Below are 21,846 nucleotides of genomic sequence, written 5' to 3'. Positions count from 1 at the left end.
GCTGAGCTTGTTGATCAGAAAGGTCGGTAGTTTGGCAGTTCAAATCCCTAGTGCTGCATAATGGCGTGAGCTCCCATTACTTGTCCCCAGCGTCTGCCAACCTAGCAGTTCGAAAGCATGTAAAAATGCAAGTAGAAACATAGGAGCCACCTTTGATGGGAAGGTAACAGCGTTCTATGTGCCTTTGGCGTTTAGCCATGCCAGCCACATGACCACGGAGATGACTTTGGACAGCGCTGGCTCTTCGGCTTTGAAACAGAGACCAGCACCCATGTGCAAGGGGAACCTTTACCTTTACCTATTCTTTATTTGGGAGAGGAGAACTCATCATTTCAGGACAACTGTACTTGGGAATCCCCTGAACTTCACCCTTCTTTCCAGGGTTCCAGATATATTGGACCCTCAATCCAAATTGTTCAGGCAACTTTAGCTACCGTAGTAACACTGCTAGTAAAGCTAATAGCCCACCAGGACCTGGTGATGGAGAAGATTGGGATTCATCAGAAAATGTCTTTTTCCAAAGCAACTAGAAATGTGGGTCCTTCTCTAGTGCCATCAAAGTAAAATACAATCAGCCAGTTCTTACCTGATCTGGAATGCTATGTGATGAAATAAAGGAAATGATACTCATACATTAATCATGTGTTCTATGACAGTGGTAAAGACACCCCCATTTTAAGGAGCTTGGTTTATCCGCAATTAATCAATCTGCCTTGTTAGTAGATCTTAACAAAAGGAAGCTTGCAGTTCTGTAGCAGGCCCAGGAAATTGGAATAAATTTAATAGCGAATCTGAAATAATTTGGATTAAGGAGACAAAGAGATTTCAGCAGGACTTGTTCTTCCAGCACCCCCCCTCCTCAAACAACGTAACAATAACTTGCTCAGTAGGAATTCATCTATCACATAATCACAGTGACTAATATAACAGAAAATGTACACATTGCAACAAGCTCATGCAGAGCCTGCAAGTTAGAAGAGGTTTGATGTTGATTTTCCTCTTCCATTGCAAAAGGCAACTGAAGGGCAAATGATTGGAGTATTGGAGTGTGTGTGTATTTCAGAAGCAATCAATAAATTGAAGTTTAATCCGAATGTTTCTTGCCACCTATTATAGGTGAACTACTATAGGTAAATAGTACCCCGTTTTCCCGAAAATAAGACCTCCACGGATAATAAGCCAATCAGGCTTTTTTTTTAAATTGAAAAGTTTTAATAAGTTTTACAAATATTTCCCCTTCCCTCCCCCCTCCAACCCTCCCTCCCCCTAACTTCCCAGAGCAAAATACAGGGTATAAACCAGGGGTGGGTTTCAACCAGTTCGCACCGGTCCCTGCGAAGCCGAAGCCCCCCTCCCCACGCCCGCCCGCGCCCGCACACCCGCGCCCGCTCCTTACCCGGTTTTTACGAATTCTGCGCTTCCACGCATGTGCAGAACGCATACAGCGCCTGCGCGATCCTCCAGGAGCAGCTGGAGCATCGCGCAGACGCTAGTACGCATGCGCACGCCGCGTGCGTGCACGTGCGTGCCGCGTGCGTGCGCGAGGATGCCGCGTGCGTGCACGAGGACGCCGCCGGCCTCGTTCCAACCGAACCGGTTGGAACGGGGCGAGAAACCCACCCCTGGTATAAACATTTAACAATCATACACTAACTTAAGCTAGCAAAGTAGAGCATCCTACCTCCCTCTTGTACTTTAACTCCCCTTTTATTAAACTAAATTTAAATAAATTATAACATTCCTTGTTCATTCATAAGCTAATTGAAATTTCTTAGTCCGATATTTATTTTGAATGTAATCAATCCATCTTCTCCATTCCAACTTATAATTCTTATCTGAATGGTCCTTCAAATATGCTGAGATTTTGGCCATCTTTGCTAAATTTACTACTTTTAGTGTCCATTCTTGAATAGTAGGCAATTTTTCCTTCTTCCAGTACTGCGCCTAGCCAATCGGGCTTTGAAGCACATATGCTAAAATAAGCCCTCCCCTGAAAATAAGCCCTCCCCAAAATATTGTAACACAGCATCATCCATGAAGTGACCACATTCGCCACATCCTGCACCTCAAAAATAATAAGACCTCCCCGAAAATAAGGCCAAGTGCTTATTTCCGGGGTCAAAAGAAAATAAGACCCTGTCTTATTTTCGGGGAAACACAGCAAGTAACCTTCCCAACTATGGCAATCCCATCTAACATGTGGGGCAGGGGAGAAGGAAGTGTCATAATACTTGAATGATTCTGAAAAGTGGGCGATACCATCTTGCCTGAAGGTATGGCCAGCATTTACTGCATTTGATTTGGTTTTCTTTGTAATTAAGCCCATCTTCACTTAAATTTTACATTTCAAGCTAGCAACAAACCATGTCATTGTTTTTAAGCTGGCATGGTCACAAGGAGCTTTTCACTGTGGGTGTGATTTGACTAAGAAAGGCAATTGGATTGGATTGCACATGAAGTCAGTGTAGGGTGAGCAGAATAAAATAACTTACTAGAAAAGAATGAACGGGTGATAGCAAGAAGGAGAGACAATTAAGACCAATATTGTCAAAGGTCAAAGGTGGGGACCCTTTGAGAGCTGTATGCAACAAAATTTTATTTTAATATATCCTGATTAGTGTACATTCAAAGTGACAATAAAGTTAATCTAAAGATTTCACTTGCAAGATTAGTTTATGTAGTTTTTATAAATTAAGTACTGTTTCTAACCACAAGGCATACCTGCTGAGAGTTCAACTCATCTTCTAAGTTCTCTAATATCACCCTCCCTCCTTAATCCTGGCTCAGATTCGTACTGCCTCCCTCCAGCTACTACATTTGTCTAAGCCCTCCTCCCTAAGCTGAGAAAATACGTGGGAAGATGATTAAGTTTTTATAGTGATGTCTTTCCCAGTTGTGCTCTATATTAAGCTAATCTTGCATCAAATGCAGAAGGAATTTTCAATCTTAGAAGATTCAGAAGATCAAATAATAAGGCTAATAAGGGTTTAGATTGATTGCAATTTTAGAAATTGGCACCAAAGATAGGGTGTGAAAATTCAGTCTTGGTAAATTCAAAGTAGTGCCCTGATTATATTGCCAGCAAATAATTAAAATGAGTCAAAGTTCATTTTCATTCTATGGAAGTTTATATTTTGTGAAGGATGCCATAGCGCTATTAAGATCTTGGCTTCCAATACAATTTTCAAGGAGTTAGCAGTTGTATAATTGACATTGAGCAGGAATTTATTTACTGTATATTAAATAAATATATGTGGCTGTCCATCTAGCCAACGAAATTCTGGATGATGTACAATAAATAAAAACTTGATACACAATTATCAATGAGAAGAACCAAGCTGAGGCCATCATTAAAAAAAAAAACACTCCTTACCAATATAACACATGCTGGTTTCATTAACATTCTGGTTCCATTGCTTGGGAGAAAAACCAGTACAATATTAAACAGCTTTCCAGAAAGACCACAGAATTGTGGCTGTTCAAATATCTGGGGGCGGTGGGAGACTATTCCATGAGGTAGATGAAATGGATCAGCCATACTTCCAAGGTTCTACCAGGTTACTCTGCTCCATTAAGGAGATCCATTTCATGCCCGTTCTGCTAGATCTTTTGGGATGGGCAGAGATCATAAAGGATGCATAAACAATGCTCGGAGGATTTAGTCGTTGCAAACCTTTATATGAACTGCAGATCTGAAAACCCCTTCATGGATTCTTCACATCTTCAAATTTTGCACTGCACTTGGCTCAAAAAAGCATGCATATTTTAAAATAGAAGAATGGATCATTTAGGATAAAGAGCATTTATAATAGCATACAGGCAAATAAAACAATCAGATTTTGATTGTTTAAATATTTCATTCCCCATTTTTGTTCCCGTAGATACAGATCGAAACTAGCCAAACTGAGCATCTGTGAAACTGATACGGACTAAGAACAGAGTAGCAATTAGCAATTAGCAATTAGCAATTAGACTTATATACCGCTTCATAGGGCTTTCAGCCCTCTCTAAGCAGTTTACAGAGTCAGCATATTGCCCCCAACAATAATCCGGGTCCTCATTTCACCCACCTCGGAAGGATGGAAGGCTGAATCAACCCTGAGCCGGTGAGATTTGACCAGCCGAACTGTAGAACTACAGTCAGCTGAAGTAGCCTGCAGTGCTGCATTTAACCACTGCGCCACCTCGGCTCTAAATCAGGCAATCTCATCTGGGTCACCCCAAATAGACTGAGGTTATAATCTGTCTCAGAATTATGGGAAATGTAGTCTTAGGTCAAAAAGCTGCATTCTGTCCAATTGAGCATTAACCCCATTACAGTTCTTTAAAAAAAAAAAAAAGATGGGCAGGAAGGAATTTAGTAGGAACTTTATCCGAGAATGTGGGCTGAACTAAAGGAGCTGGTACATATTCAGGGCACTTCCGCAGAGGATTCTGTGCCAGTTCAAAAGCTGCTTGTGGAATTCAGCAGCTGAGACAATTTATTTCTGTCTCAACTGCAATCCTACTCAAATGGCAAAAAAAAAAAAGGTATAAAATATAATCTTACTTTCTGTACTGGTGAAGCTCAAAGGCCTTGTGAGCAGTTCATCTGCCCACTGGAGAGAATTATTGTCTGTTCTGCTGGCTCTTAAGCTTCACCTGTCCTACCAGGGGAATGATGGCTGAGATCAACAAGGGGGAACTTGACAAGGATTTTGTCCAGAAGTGGGTTTGGGTTATTTGAATAGAATCAGCAAAATCAGTGGTGGTGTAGAATTAATTGTTTTTACAATTACTTCCAGTTCCTGCAGCTTGTAAAGTACACAATGTGTTTGGAACTTTTCACCCCCCCACTCGCCCACTTGTGCCAAAACCTCCAAGAAGTATGGTGGAGGTGTTGAGAAAAGCCTTTGACTACAAAATTGAGGACTTGATCCTTTGCCATTTCACAATTTCAAACGGTGTTTGTCAAAACAGAAGGGATGATGGCTGGGTACCCAGTCTCCTGAGCCCATTACAAATGCTCAGATGTTTTGTATGTCAGACCAGGCCACACAAGAAGTAGTGAAAACACGGAGGAGGAGAGTGCAAATGGAGGTGAACGTCTTTTGTTGTCCCAACATGGACAGAACATGGATTGAATATATTTTAAGGGTTGTTTTTTTTTGCAGACACCTATTGTCTCACCTAGAAGGAGAAAACTGATTGGCTCACTGTGTTCCTATCAGGTTCTCAGATCAATAGGACAATCAGCACAGCCATTTCACATTACTCTGGAAGGATTAAGGAATAGAAGCTATGCCATTTGGAAGTGCCTTCCAATTAAAGCTGAATGGACATGTGCAAAATGTTCACTGTCTTGTTGCATGTATCATCTTCTCTGAATAGTGAGAAGGTCCAAAGCATCACCATTATCAGGTAGATCAGACAGGAAACGTGACCGGATAAGCTAACTCTACCTTATTTTAAACCTACATCAACAGAATCTTGCGAGTCTGAAAGTTTCTCCTGGCATCACCTTTACAGCCTGAGAAACTAGGGAGGGTCCCTTCTGAGTTTCTTGTCCCACCCACTCTCCAGCTGCACAAACCATCGCAACCCCTGAATTACTTCTTCTTTAACTGAGAAGAGAAGAGAAGGAAGTCTATATCAACAGCCCAGCTCAGTTTTCACACTTTCAACATTCTCCGAGAGTATCAAAAAGCAATTGGCTAGTTATGTAGTTCTCATGGCAACATGTCACCTATAGTTCACTATTAAAAAAAAAAAGGTTGCATGGTGACGGATTTAACCCTTTCCCAGCCAAATTATGTCTCGCCTCCTAAGGTTTGCTGTAACTTGACAATGGTAAAGTGGACTAGAAGGCACAGCTAAGGCGGCGATGCAAAAAATAATATCTAAAAATAAGTCATTAGAGTGTCAAGGTTTGCATATAATTTTCATCTGCTAAAGAAAAATATCTAGACATAATTATTAAGATTTAAATAGAAATACAATACATTGTAGCATAGTTTATGGTCAGCCGATATTTGAGCCAGGTTTGAGCTAAGGAAGGACACATTAGAGCCGAGGTGGCGCAGTGGTTAGGGTGCAGTACTGCAGGCCACTTCAGCTGACTGTTATCTGCAGTTCAGCAGTTTTAATCTCACCGGCTCAAGGTTGACTCAGCCTTCCATCCTTCCGAGGTGGGTGAAATGAAGACCCGGATTGTTGTTGGGGCCAATATGCTGACTCTATAAACCGCTTAGAGAGGGCTGAAAGCCCTATGAAGCGGTATATAAGTCTAACTGCTATTGCTATTGCTACATTAAGATCCCCGCTCTCTTTTGGGATGTCTGTTCTCCTTTTCAATCACACCTGGGAAAAATAGATACTGTTAAATAGAGAACTACCTGCTACTAAAAAGCCTTAGCTGTGATGGTACTATTGATAGAAGAGAATATTTGCTCAGGGTTGAATTGTGGGCTCAAACCAGTGGTGGGTTTCAAAAATTGTTCGAACCTACTCTGTGGGCGTGGCCTCCTTTGTGGGAGTGGCTTGCCGCCCATGTGACCCGACGGGAGTGGCTTGCCACCCATGTGACCGGATATGAAGATGCCGACGACACTTGTCAGAACCACCTTAAATTACCTCACACCCAGCACTGGCATGCATAAGAATATGATGTAAACTGGTTTTTTTAAAGGCATCTTTGGTTTGCGTCAAAACAACTTCAACACACGCAATGTTCTGATTGCACCACAAACGCAGTAGTCATCCTCACCTTTCACAGAGGCACTGAGTTTTATAAATATGAGCATGATAGTGTAGAATAATCATATCCAAGGACCAGGGGTGGGTTTCAAAACATTTTTGGAAGCTCTTCTGTAGGTGTGGCCTGCTTTCCGGGTCCACTGGTGGAACCTCTTCTAACCGGTTTGGTAGATTTCACGAACCGGTTCTACCGAATAGGTGCAAACTGGTAGGAACCCACCTCTGGCTCAAACATTCCATTATCAATGCACTGATGATGTTACTTAGTTTGGTAATGAAAGGTCTGCAAGAAAACCACCAAGCTCAGAGACCACCAAAGATCCCACTATATTAGTACTTATCTAACCTCTCTGATCTCGAAAATCTAAGAAGGTTTAGATCCGATTAGTACTTTGAAGTAAACCAAGAAGTCCAAGCCAACAAAACTAGATAGAGCTGAAACATACACGCCATAAGATGGCAATGACAACCCATGGAAATAATGTACATGTAGGCACCAGAGGTTGAGTTAGGTTAGAAGACTTTATCTCTGCAAAGAAGGGCAGATGGGCTTTCTAATTATCTGGGACTCACAGCATCCAGCCTACATGGCCAGTGTTGAGAGCTGCTGGAAGTTGTAGTTTATGGCCCCATGAGAAGATCCAGAAATGTTCCACCTTTGTATAAAGCCACAAAAGCAACAGGATTATCCATGCAGAATAAGGCTACTGAACAACACTGAAATTTCAGAAGAAAAACATTTTCCTTTTCATAACAGATGTTTTCAATCAAGAAAAAGAGAAGAACAGTGGGAAGATACAGGACAGAGGTGGGTTCCTACCAGTTCCGACTAGTTCGGCCGAATAGGTAGTAACTCGGCTGGACACGTGGCCATACTGGTTCTATCCTGGACGCCGGCATCTTTATTTTCTGTTCTGCACATACGCAGAACAATCTTCATTGAAAAAATGTAATTCCCCCCCTTTTTTAAATGATGTGCGCATGCGCAGACCTTTTAAAGTGCAAATGCGCTTAAGAAGCGTGTGCACGTAAAAATTTCCGTGCACTGAATCAGTAGTCACGCCAGCAGGAACCAACTCCTGATGCAGGAAGATTCCAAATGTAAAATGACATCTAATCTCCTGGAAAATTTGGGATAGTCCAGCAAAGTTTTATACGGATGTATATTAACTGTGCAGCGATCTGTTTCCTGTTTTATGGACTGAAGAGCTATCTACAAATAAACCGTGGCAAAAGGACACTGTTAGGTTTGTTGGAGCGTGAAAACTGCCCTCTTTTATTAAAATCTTTTGGGCTTCCTTCAACCTAATATGAAGTTGAGGTTTTTACAGTACACAAAAAAACAGAGGGGAAAGCTAGCTGTGAAAGAAGCTAGATACGGGGCAGTGAGGAATCTAGGAAATGTCCAAAACTGAATTGCAAGAGCATCTGCTTAAGATCAGATAGAAAACACACTCCCTGGGGAGGATTATTAACAGCGTTTACAACACCCACTGAAAGAAAGACAAACCTCTCCTTTTTTGTCGGGCTTTGAGCCATAGAAATGAATGAGCCTTTATTTAGAAGCCAATTTTAACATGAATATTCCTGAAAACATTGTCAAGACAAAAAATGCAAGGGAAGAAGAGTTAGACCCATAACCTTTGCAACCAGAGATCTGTTGACAATGAGGATTTCAGAAGGGCTATAAAAACCTCTAATTTCAGAATCACGATTTGCTGGCTGAATAGCCAAGAAGAAGTAAAAATCACAGCTTGGACCTCCTTTTCGGATGAAAAGCCTCTTTGTAAACTGGATAATTGAAGATTCAGACTGATGGGCACTAAGAGGGGCATTTCTCTAGTGGTGGAAGCATCAGGGTGGAAACTGGGAGACTGGGAGTTCAAGTTCCACCTTAGGCATGAAAGCCTTCAATATCTTTATGAATGGCTTTGACCAAGTGATAGAAAGAAAGAATGCTCTGGAAATTGGCAGATCATACAAAGTGGGACAGATTGTTAATAACCCAGAAGAGAGGTTCAGGGCTCAAAGGGATATAGCTACTTTTGATATCACATTGGCCAGATGGGTGGAATAGATGCTTAATAAATAAATATGCAGTTCCAGTGGTGAGAAATGAAAGGCTCTTAACTCAGGTAGGAAAAAACCAGACGCACAAGGTACAAGATAGACAGTTCTTGGCTCAGCAATATGATTTATAAGGAGGATCATGATTAAGATTAAATTAGATTAAACATGAGCCAGCAATGTGCTGCCCTTGGCAGAAGAGGCAATGTAGTTTTGGCTTGCATCAAGAGGGGTATAATATCAAGAGGAATAATAATTCTTTACATTGCACTAGTCAGACTACCTGAAATACTGTGCTGAGTTTTGGTCAAAACAAGAAGGACGCCGAGGAAAAAGTATGGAGAACAACAGAGATGGACTTACAGGGTAAATCCTATTATGCCTGTTTAAAAGATCCTGGTATATTTGGCCAAGAGAAAGCAAAAGGGAGACATGAGAGGGGTGTATTTATTCTGCATAATGTCCATAGGGCAGGGTGAAGACAAGAACTAAGGGTTCTAATTAGAACCAAGGTTAGGACAAGAGCCAATGAACGGAAGCTTAATGAAGAGACCAATTTAAGATAAGGAAGAATTTCCTGACTGTGATAATTGTTAAACTGTGGAAGCGTCAGCATCATGGAGTTAGATGTTCTCCATCACTGTGGGTTTTCGAAAGAAGGTTGAACCACCATTTGTCTGGGATGGTCTGGCAATTCCTGCCCTTGACAGACGGTCGGGTTAGAACACTTCCACAATCCTCCCAACACAATAATTCTATTTTTCAAATTTCTATCTCTTGAGTCTGCTGGTCTGTCCTTGCTTCCTGTCTCTGCAAAAGCTTTATAAATGGAACTCAGCATTTAATTGGAGTGTAGGAAGCTGGGATAAGTCCCATTAGAAAGGAGACAGAACATTTGAAGGCAAAACATTTTCATCCCCTTTGGCAGTCATGCTGCTAACACAAGAAGCCAAACCATAAGAATTTCAGAGAAAGCTTCTTCTTCGGAGCAAGTGGATGTAGAGCATTTCCTCACTTGAATGAGATTGGTTTAATTTTTGTTTTAAATAGGCACAATTCTTTTGCCTCAGACATTTGCTTTCCAGATTTCTGTTTTGAAAGTCTGACAGGTATAGTTGTGAATATCTAGAAGGAAATCTAGATGGGGAAAGACTGCTGTGGATTCAAACATCGATACGGGCTAGGTCAGTGGTGGGTTTCAAAAATTGTTCGAACCTACTCTGTGGGTGTGACCTCCTTTGTGGGAGTGGCTTGCCGCCCATGTGACTGGATGGGAGTGGCTTGCCGCCCATGTGTCTGGATATGAAGATGCCAACGACACTTGTCAGAACCACCTTAAATTACCTCACGCACAGCACTGGCATGCATAAGAATATGATGTAAACTTGTTTTTTAAAAGGCATCTTGGTTTGCGTTAAAACAACTGGTTCCACCACAAATCCGCGAAGCCCTTCTGCGCGGAGACATAAGCGCGAAGACTAAATCGCGGCGTTCTAAGCGCTAGGGAAAAACGCGACCCTACCGCGATGACATAATCGCGGAGGGCAAAATCGCGCATTCCCAAGCACTCACTACCCTAAACCTAACCCTAACCCTAACCCTAACCCTAACCCTAAACCTAACCCTAAACCTAACCCTAAACCTAACCCTAACGCTAAACCTAACCCTAAACCTAACCCTAAAACAAACCCCTAAACCTAATCCTAACGCTTACCTTAAATGAAGTCGGCTTTCTGCCGCGGCGCCATTTTAAAGCGCCCTTAGGTTGCCGTGCTGTTGTCGCAGCGGTGATGACGCGTGGTGATGACGTCGCGGCTTTAGCGCCATGATTTTGACCTGCGCGGTTTTGACCAGCGCGGTTTTGTCGTGCCACGAAAACAACTTCAACACACGCAATGTTCTGATTGCACCACAAACGCAGTAGTCATCCTTACCTTTCACAGAGGCACTGAGTTTTATAAATATGAGCATGATAGAATAATCATATCCAAGGACCAGTGGTGGGTTTCAAAAAAATTTGGAACCTCTTCTGTAGGTGTGGCCTGCTTTCCGGGTCCACTGGTGGAACCTCTTCTAACCGGTTCGGTAGATTTGACGAACCGGTTCTACCAAATAGGTGCGAACTGGTAGGAACCCACTTCTGGGCTAGGTCTAATCTCTTATAAATCCACCTCAGCTGATGCAGTAACTTTTCTTAGTAACCTCTCTCTTTATTGCGATCTGCTTGTCGTAGAAAAATCAACACTTAGTCTTTAAACATCCTCACCACTGCAACACGCCATGCTGTTCAGCCTTATATAAATTCAAACAAAACTTGACAAGTATTGTAATCAACATGACAGTAATTGCCCCGATGTTTAGAGTGGCTACAGGCCAACATCTTTTTCTTCCAAGTAGAAGAGCTAGAGAACTGTCTGAGCCCTGTGCTACAGCTGAACCATCGGCATCTTTGCTCCGAAAGAACCACAGCTTTAAATGGCTCTTGCTTTAGGACAGGGGGCTGGATCCAACCTGAAGGGTGCTTAGATCTGGCCCATGGGGCCACCCTGGAAACCGCAAAGGACTGGCCTTCAGTGAAAACAGAGCATGCGGCCCTCCCCAGCTCCGTTTTCATTAGGAGAAGGTTGCAGGAGGCCATCGCAGCCGAAAACTTTGAACTTTAATAAGATTTGTATGCCGCCCACTCCCTTGGGACTCTGGGCGGCTCACAACAAAGTAAAAACATTTAAAATATTTCAAAAAAATACAATGTTAAAAATTAATACAACATCCATTCCATCAGGTGGGGCTGGAAATTAATCAACAGCTCCAGGCCTGCCGGAACAGCCAGGTCTTGGTCACTTTACGGAAGGCCGGGAGAGTGGTGAGGGTCTGGATCTCAGCGGGTAGCTCGTTCCACAAGGCCAGTGCAGCTACAGAGAAGGCCCTCCCTCGGGGAGCCGCCAGCCGGCATTGTCCGGTCGACAGCACCCAGAGGAGGCCCAACCTGTGTGATCTTATTGGTCATTGGGAGGTGAATGGCAGGAGGCTGTCTCTCAGGTAGCCAGGTCCAATACCATGTAGGGCTTTAAAAGTAACGACTAGCACCTTGAAGCAGGTCCGGAGACCAATGGGAAGCCAGTGCAGCTCGTGGAGGATAGGTGTAACATGGGTGTATCTAGGTACACCCATTATCGCTCGCGCGGCTGCATTCTGGACCAGCTGTAGTCTTTGGACACTCTTCAGGGGCAGCTCCATGTAGAGTGCATTACAGTAATCCAGTCAAAACAGAGCTTGGGAGCCCATTTTCACTGGTGGAACACTTGGGCCACCACAGGCGCCCTCAACATGAGTGATGTTGAGCTGCCCCTGCCCACCCTGGCCACATACACACCAGTCGTCCCCCCCCAAGGTCAAACACAACCCTGATGTAGCCGTCAATGAAATCGAGTTCGACACCCCTGCTCTAGGAGTAGCTGATGGGATTGAATGCAAATAGATCACATTGACATCAGAAGAAAATGAACTTGCAAAGAAGTGGAGGCTAAACTAATGGTAGACTGCAACATTGGAGAATATATGCAACTTAGGGTTGCATTGTTGGATTCTTGGTGTTCTCAGAGCTACTGTACTTTTTCCCCCTGCAGATATTGGATTATCGGATCAGATAACTAATCAGTGCATGGCAGAGTTCACTCCCCCCCCCCATTCACTGATGATGTTACCTAGTCTGGTGATGAAATGCCTGCAGGAAGGGAAGCAAGTTCTGAGAACTTAATAGACTGTGGTTACCTGAGTAGGAGCCACAAGAGAAGATTAACCCTTTTCTTTCATCTCAGTTTCCTGATTTTAAAGATAGCACTCCCCCCCACCAACACTCTGAACTAAAAAGGGGGAAAGAGAGGCATAACGATGTCTTTCTCCCTAATAGAACTAACAAGTTTTGATAAAGTGGCTCTGGATCAGGTAAACAGTGTAGGACTACAAGTTTAACTCGTATCCTCCCAACTCCAGTATTCACTTGGCAGTAATCCAGTTCAAATTAATCGGTGGAGTTCTTGGTGCTGCCTGATGATGTTGCCTCGTTTGGTAATAAAACATCTGCAAGAAAAAACACCAAGCTCAGAGAGGACATCACATAGAATTCATGATCGTGAGACTGAAAGAGTGTCTTTCAGTGGAATTGGCAGAGAATTTCATGGACAATAAATCTAGCAAATTCTTTTTTTCCCCCTGGCATCTTCCTAGAAATTATTCCTTCTACATATCAGTTTCTGGGAAGCATTAAAATATATTGTTTTCTTCATGCTAAGGATTTCCTTGTAAACACAAGATTGACACTTTGGAAAACAGAACGTTGAAGAATCCTGATTTAATTCAACAGGTCTCTTCTGAAAAATGTTAACAGCAACCTCTCCTCTGTCTCAGTGTAACCTAAAGTTTTGGGCAACTAAACGCCATGTGCTTAAAATGTGTTCCAAAGCACAATGGTCAGTTGTTTGTATGTGTATTTTTTAAAGCCCTTGCTAATGAGTTCATGCATACACACAACACATTAAGACAAGCCAAGGACAAGTTGCGAGATGGAGTGGGAGAATTCTAAGGTTGCATAGCAACGTCCAATTGCTTCCATTATTTTATGGAAGCACGTTTTTTTTTAAATGTAGGCAGGCAGCTCAGATGGGAGAACGAAAACACACAGCTGAGCCACACACACTAATTCACACCCTCTCACTTTGCTCACACTCAGACAGAATTCCCCTCTTTCCTTAAAGTCTTGCACAATCCTTAATGAGGTTTTGGATTGCTGAAGCATGTCACCTGATCCATGCCTCATTTAAATTAGGGGGGGAATAATTAGTTAAATCTATCCACAAACTGGGTGTGAACTTTTCGTTTTTTGTTTTATTATTATATCTATATCTCACTTTTCTCTTAAGAGCTGACAAGTCTTCAAGATATTTAAGTGATTAATTATATATGCTATATATGAACTCCGGAGCCTCAGGAAATCATGACACTCAACAGCACAACTGGCAAGAAATAAGTCCAAGAAGTCCTCATAGTTGCATGGTGAAGCAAAATTTACTTCTCTTATCATAAAATAATGAGAGGGTATTAAGCCTCCTTAAGAGGTTTATGAGGCTGGTAGATTTAACAGATTAACCGAGTTGGAAGGGCCTTTGTAGGTCATCTAGTCCAACCTCCCGCACCCAAGCAGGAGACCCTACACCATTTCTGACAAATGGTAGTCCAATCTCTTCTTGAAAGCCTCCAGTGATGAAGTTCTCACAACTTCCAAAGGCAACTTCTGTTCCGTAGATTGATTGTTCTCACTGTCAGAAAATTTCTCCTTATTTCTAGGTTGAATCTCTCCTTGGTCAGTTTCCATCCATTATTCCTTGTCTGGCCTTCAGGTGCTTTGGACAATAGCTTGACCCACTCCTCTCTGTGGCAGCCCCTCAAATATTGGAAGACTGTTATCTGTCTCCCCTGGTCCTTCCCTTCACTAGACTAGCCATGCCCAATTCCTGTAACCGTTCTTCACATGTTTTAGTCTCCAGTCCCCTAATCATCCTGGTTGCTCTTCTTTGCATTTTTTTCCTAAAGTTCAGAAAGTTCAGGTAGAGTTCAGAAAGGATGGCTGAGTTAACACAATATGAGAAGCCTGCTTAATAGACATGTTCCACTATTTTGGGATGAAGTCTTCAGATGAACTTAGCATGCCATCTGAATCTAGGATGGCCTCTATTTTATTTGTGCAGAAACTAAAATCTGAATCCAAAGTTTGCCCTTGGTTCTTGTAAATCAGAAATGGCTATCACTACTTCGGTTGATACGTTAAACCTTAGAGGAGCATGATTCAACTAGATGAGATAAGAATGTGGGTACAATGTAAGCTAATATGAAAGCAAAGACATCACCTTGTTGACAAAGGCCAGTATAGTCAAAACTATGGTTTTCCCAGTAGTAATAGAAGGATGTGAGAATTGGACCATAAGGAAGGCTGAGCACCGAAGAATGTATGCATTCAAATGATGGTGCTGGAGAAGACTTTTGAGAGTCCCTTGAAATGCAAGGAGACCAAGTCAATCAATCCTGAAGGATATCAACCCTGACTGTTCTTTGAAAGGACAGATACTGAAGCTGACGTTGAAATATTTTGGCCATCGAATGAAAAGAGAGAGGACTCATTGGAAAAAAAAAACCTCAAGTTGGGAAAGACTGAAGGCAAAAGAAGGGGACAGCAAAAATGAGTTGGTTAGATAGCGCCATTCACGCAATGAATATGAATTTGGGTGAACTCCGGGAGACAATGGAGGATGGGGGAGGGGAAGAGGGGACAGATGCCTCATTGTCCACCACGAAGGCCAGATCTGCCACTATCTGCAGATCACTTTTCACCTATGTTTGTAACACCCCATGTTGCAACCAAGCTGCTTTATTGTGTGAATTCACATCACCTAATTGTTAATGTCTAAGACCATTAAGTCCACAATGAATGAGGTTTGGTAGGGAATAAACCAGCCATAAAGGGGTGTCCGTGCACTGATAAAAAGTGATCTACTGAGGTGGCCCTAAAATGTTGGGTGTGGTTTTTGCCCCACTCCCTTGTTTCTATGGCAAAGAGCTCTTGATGCTAGACTGCCTGTCTCTTTAAGTATTTACGGGTGTTAGTTGGAAGCAAGGGGAGTTGCTGTAAAATAAGCTAGAGAGAGAGAGAGAGAGAGAAAGAGAGAGAGAAATTAAAAAGCACAAGAATCAGAGCTGCCTGGTTAGACTTGAGAAGCTGTCCTGGGTGCCACAGGCAGGAAGCTCTAGTCAACTTAAGCATCTGCCAAAGAGTAGATCTGAAGACAACTGGAGGAGAAAATAAAGCAAGCTTTTCTTTCTTTGAAGTGGAGCAGAAAGCGGATCACAGACTTCCGAGCACCTATCAATCTCCCAGGATGGATTGCTGTAATGTATGTACAAATTATATTATTATACTTTAAAAAAAAAAAAAAAAAAACCTGCACCACCAAATTTTGCACTGGAAGGTGATAATAAAGTTGACTAGAGGGGACAAACCATTCAAGTCAAGGAACAAAAGCCAGGATTTTTCACTGCTGCTGTTGTCATTGACAAAAGATTAATGGAAACAGTCTTTGGGTTTCCAGCAAAACTGTAGCGGGGGGGGGGGAGGGTGTTAAGGGCTGAATCTCTTTTCTTAACGTTAAGCAGACTTCTCCACCTGGGCTGAGGGTCTATGATGCCCTTTACGAGATGCGGGAAATCAGAGAGGGAGAGTCATATGTGGTCTCTTATTGCATTTACTTGAGTTTGCTGACATTTTGGAGAATGAATGAAAGATGTGTATCCATGAAAAAGTAGATGATAGATAGATAGATAGATAGATAGATAGATAGATAGATAGATAGATAGATAGATAGATAGATAGATTTTACAACTGTTGGATTCAACCAGCTTTTTTCATTTGTAGTAATTCCAAATTAATATAGGTTGGCTATTTTGCTTTAAATTGTTGTGGTCCCTTCCCCGACCCCCTTGACATCTCGAGAGTCAGCGTCTCCGCCTGGCACAAACATTTCTAATTACTGGAGCGCTAAACATGAAATAACAACAGGGCCAGTAGAACTCTTAGTTTATGTGTGGGAGTTGTTGCTGATTGCTGTTCCTGTGCTGTAGAGGGGGGGAAAAGAGAGCGAGAAAGAAGAGGAAAAAGCAGCAACATTCTTTTGCAAGGAGTGTTTTGAGAGGGAAGCGTAGCGTATCCTTCCTAGCCCCCTGTTAAGTGGAGAGCCAGGATTAAGAATCCTTTTCCCATCTTACGAAACAGGAAAGAAATTAAAAGACTTTATTTTAGATGAGTGGAGAAATATTCCTTTCTCTAGACAGTCTAGAGAAAAGAAGGACTGGGGGGGGGGCATGATAGAGTATTCCAGTATTTGAGGGGCTGCCATAAAGAGGAGGGGGGTCAACTTATTTTACAAAGCACCAGAAGGTAAGACAAGAAACAATGGGTGGAAACTAATCAAAGAGAGAGAAGCAAACCTAGAAATAAGGAGAAACTTCCTAACTGTGAACACAACTAACCAGTGGAGCTGCTTGCCTTCAGAAGTTGTAAATGCTGGTTTTTAAGAAGAGACTGGACAGCCACTTATCTGAAATGGTATAGGGTCTGCTGCTTGAGCAGGGGGTTGGACTAGAAGTCCTCCAAGGTCCCTTCCAGCTCTATTCTGATTGATTGAATGAATGACTTTTCAGTGTGTGGATTTGCATTTTGGAAGAACTCCAGATTAGATGCAAATGATCGTCCCTTTCCAGATGTTTTCTACTACACTTCTCATCATTCCCGGTTGGGAGGGGGGGAAGAAACAAGCTCAGACTTTGGGTGAAGTAGAAGGTTAAGGGATGCCAACTATTCTGGAGATGCCAACCATGCCCGTTTCCCACTTATCCAGATCATCTTTGCTTTGAAGAATGTCGGGTTAAAGTTTCACACATCCGAATCACTAGGCCAGATCCGATTTGGCGTTCATTCAAATCTCTGCTTAGTTGGATGGATTCCTTTCAGCCATCATATAGATATAAATTCATGCATGTAAGTACTGGCTTACTGTGTAAGGCACCCAGCAGCTGCTGTCATAAGTTTTAAATAGTGGATCATGTACAATACTGCAGGATACAGCGGCTTCAGTATTACAGTTTCCTAGGCTATCTTTAACAAGGAAGAAAAAAATATATTTTAAAAGCAGCATACAATAAATGGCTATGATGTAATCAGAAACCAAGCATCCTAGCCCTGAGCACATATCAGGAAACCGAATATTAGCCTGCTACTTGTGGAAATGCCCTTGGCGTGCCTCATCTACTTCCCTTTGCAATTATGATGGCTTCTTTTATGCCCCAATCTTCACTGAGGAGGCTTTTGAAATTGTCAACCTATTCTGCAAAGCACCTAAAAGGCAGGACAAGAAGCAATGCATGGAAACTAATCAAGGAGAGAACGAACCTACAACTAAGGAAGAATTTCCTTACAGTGAGGGACAATTAATCAGTGGACCCACTTGCCTCCAGAAATTGTAGGTGTGCAGAGAGGGAGGTTCCAACGTCGCGACAATACTTCGTGCGGACTCAACAGTCTGAGTCTGCCGATGACACTTTTGCCCCTGGACGGTCTGGTAGGACCTAAACCGCCCTGAAGAGACGGTGACCAGGAAGACAAAACCTTGCTGGTCGCAGGGACACCGCAAAGTCCCTTGTCGACCCAAGGAAAGCGCTTCCAACCAGCAGCAAACAGGCAGCCTCCAGGCTGACATAGTCGGAGACAGCTCCGGAAGGAGAGAAGAAGTGAAAGTGTTCCATCTGGTGAGGTTTTTTTTTTCTTTTACTTTCAGAAGATTGCCGAGAAATTGTAGGTGTGGCAACACTGAAGGTGTTTAAGAAGAGGTTGGACAACCGTTTGTCTGAAATAGTATAGAGTTTCCTGTTTGAGCAGGGAGAGCTACAAGGTCCCTCTCAACTGTTATTCTGTTCCTGTCCAATCTTAGGGGACTGGAAGCTAAAACATATAAAGAATGATTGCTGGAATTGGGTATGTCTAGTTTTAATGAAAAGAAAGACAATGAGTGATACAATAGCACTCTTCCAATATCTCAGGGGCTGCCACAAAGAAGAGTGGGGAGGGGAGGTTCAACCTATTCTCCAAAACACTTGAGGGCAGGACAAGAAGCAAAGGATGGAAAATAATCAAGGAGGGAACCAACCTAAAACTAAGGAGGAATTTCCTGACAGTTGGAACAATTAATTAGTGGAACGATTTGCGAAGTTGTGGAGGCTTTCAAAAAGATATTGGGCAACCATTTGCCTGAGCATAGGATTGGACTAGAAAATCCCCAATGTCCCTTTCAACTCTGTTATTCTATTTTATTCTATTTTATTCTATTCTATTCCATTCCAATTCTTATCCTATTCCCTCCTTCATGAACAGAATACTTAGAGAATTTTACCCCTGATGGTTCTTCCCTTGTACTACTCTAGTGATTTTCCAACACTACTTCTGTCCATTCCCTATTGGTCTGCGGCCAGAATCAAGTAAAAGTTCATTCAGGAAGAGTAATTGGGCATCTCTGCACCACTGGCCATTGCTCAGGAGCAATCAAGAAAGAGAGAACAGGGAAACATGTAAAGGTTGTTTGCTCCTTGGAGATGATGATGGAACAAGCAGCAATTGGAAGAAATGCTAGAATCCCAAAAAGATGTTTGGCTGTCTTCCCCCATAGTACCAATGAAGTGAGTTGCAGCTCACAAAAGCAAATAAAAATTGCTAGCTGGAAAAGGAACGACCAGATTCCTGACTCTTTTTTTTTGCCACTTAAACTAACACAACTCCCCTTCTAAAATGTCCACCTCTCTTTTGAGCTCAATCTGCATAATGTCAAGAATTGCTCCATTTCAAGAGAGGATGTCATTCCAGGACTGGTTTTTTTTCTCCTTCCAGCCCTGCTTGGTCAGGTCAGCGTGTAAGAACCAGTCACAACACAGGAAGGATGTTTCAGATAAGAGAAATTGACCTCCCTAATATGGACTTTGTCAGATGCTTCTTTGTACCCTTGTTCAAATCTGCATTAATTCATGTGCGACAGACTCTTAGTTGTCATCTTGTACCAATTATCTGGACATATCTCTAACAATCTTTGGACAATTGTATTTACTCCTATACTTAACAGCGTTGCACCCAGGTAAACCAGGGAGTGACCCAAACAATCTGAGAACATGTATGTTATTTTCCATTTTTAACGTCAATACCTTTTAATTATATCTTAATGTCAGTACTTTTTAACATAGTGTAAAAACTAATGTGTATTGCTGGTCTTTGACCATAATAAAGATTTACTTACTTACTTACTTACTTACTTACTTACTTACTTACTTACTTACTAGACTCTTAAAATATAATTGGTTGTTTGCTATTCCTCTAATAGAGAGATGGACCATCTCAAAAAACCCATGCAGGATTGGCATTGAATAAAATGTAGATGATCAACAACCAGGAAACAGGGAAATAAGCCAAACTAGAAAGTTGAAAAACGAACCATTGCAAGAAGGCAAAGACAAACCATTTTGATATTACTTGAACATGTTCTTGAAGATCCAGGAGTCAAATGCCAATTAAGCCACAGGTGTCCTCTGTGCTTTGGCATATTAGAAACGCCGCCTACAAGTTATTCAGCTGTTTAAAAGTATGAGAACTTCACATGTTTCAAAAAGAAAAGAGAAATATTTGCAAAGTCCACCCCTTGACAGGTTGTAACATTATGTAGAGACTGACAAAGAGATGTTACCTTGGGAATGGTCAGATAAGAGGAAACATAGCCCATAGCTGTACAATGGGCAGAGCAAGAAGCTCAGAAGGGACCCTGTGAGAGTGACATTAGGAGAACTGGACTTTCAGACTCGCAAGATTCTGTTAATGTAGCTTTACAATAGAGTAGAATTAGTAGCTTATCTGGTGTTTGTTTCCTGTCTGGACCACTTGGGAAGGCTGACACAAAGGAAGAACCACTTCACATCCTGCCCAAGGACTTCCAAACCTCTAGAACTAGCATTGCAGAGTTGCCACCACAGAGAAGGATTGCCAACGGGTGAGATCCACTGCTGTTTTTGTAGGGAGGAAAAATCAACCAAGTGAAGCTTTTACTGAGTAAAACACGGCCTTTCGCTAACAGCAGTTGAAAGTTGCGGCTTGTTGACAGCCTTGCCAGAAAGTGAGAATGCAGTAAAAGTGCCTACAAAGGACTGAGGGAACCAAGGACAAGAAACTGGAGACAGCTTTCTGTTAACTCCATTGAGGGATGAAGGCCCTATCTTATCATCAAACAAACTGACACATTCGCAGAGTGCATCTCAGGTATCTACTTCTTAATTATTCAATACGGAGGCAGAAAAAAAATGGGTCACTGATGCTGGGACTCATTATATCTCCTTAAAAGCCAGGAAGGTTTATGTGGCACCTAAAAGATGAACAGGGACATTGTGGCATCAATTTTCAAAGCCAAAGACCCATTTCTGAAGATTAGGGAGGTGTTGCACTTAGCTGAATAATCTGGGTCTCTCTTCCAAACCCCTTCCAAATTCTCCTCTATGACTTTTTAAATATTATCCCTTTTCACCTTGGGCCTTTGTTTTGTTTTGTTTTTCTATTTTCTATCTAGTTAGGTGGCTGCACAATTTTTTGGGGGGTGGCAAGGCATATACAGTATTTAAAATACCTATTCTAATATACCAGAATGATGGATAACATATGTACATTAGGGAAAAGTGGTGCAACAAAATGCGGAAGAAAGGAAGGAAGGAGGAAGGAAAAGAATATACAAAATAGGATACAATGGGAGAAACATAAACAGAATGTGTAAAACATGCCTATTTAAAAGTTTAAAAACAATACAGAGCATTAAGACAGATTTCAGGCAGTGGTGGGTTTCAAAAATTGTTCGAACCTACTCTGTGGGTGTGGCCTCCTTTGTGGGAGTGGCTTGCCACCCATGTGACCGGATATGAAGATGCCGACGACACTTGTCAGAACCACCTTAAATTACCTCACACACAGCACTGGCATGCATAAGAATATGATGTAAACTTGTTTTTTAAAAGGCATCTTTGGTTTGCGTTAAAACAACTTCAACACACGCAATGTTCTGATTGCACCACAAACGCAGTAGTCATCCTTACCTTTCACAGAGGCACTGAGTTTTATAAATATGAGCATGATAGTGTAGAATAATCATATCCAAGGACCAGTGGTGGGTTTCAAAAAAATTTTGGAACCTCTTCTGTAGGTGTGGCCTGCTTTCCGGGTCCACTGGTGGAACCTCTTCTAACCGGTTCGGTAGATTTGACGAACGGTTCTACCGAATAGGTTCGAACTGGTAGGAACCCACCTCTGATTTCAGGTTAGAAACATGTACAATTAACCAAAGCCAACAGTGACAAATTACACAAGCACAGAAGGTCTACTATAGATGAACTGAGAATCTTCCTTTTAAATACTTGGCCCCACAA

At 42.2% G+C, this 21,846-nt stretch overlaps 1 protein-coding gene across 1 annotated transcript in view; it reads left to right on the top strand.

Moving 5' to 3' along the window:
- The first annotated feature begins 15,508 nt into the window (after positions 1 to 15,508).
- The window catches only part of NRGN (neurogranin), a 26,006-nt gene continuing 19,668 nt past the window's right edge, over positions 15,509 to 21,846 (top strand). The window contains exon 1 of the mRNA XM_087706324.1: positions 15,509 to 15,746. Within this exon, the coding sequence (XP_087562450.1) occupies positions 15,732 to 15,746 (15 nt within the window). The 5' untranslated portion in view covers positions 15,509 to 15,731. The remainder of the gene's footprint in view (positions 15,747 to 21,846) is intronic.

The sequence above is a fragment of the Thamnophis sirtalis genome, unplaced genomic scaffold (assembly GCF_051295495.1).
Source record: "Thamnophis sirtalis isolate CommonGarterSnake01/CBP01778 unplaced genomic scaffold, rThaSir2_p1.2 scaffold_2, whole genome shotgun sequence".
NCBI classification, from domain to species: Eukaryota; Metazoa; Chordata; class Lepidosauria; order Squamata; family Natricidae; genus Thamnophis; species Thamnophis sirtalis.
This window is presented reverse-complemented; position numbering and strand designations above follow the sequence as displayed.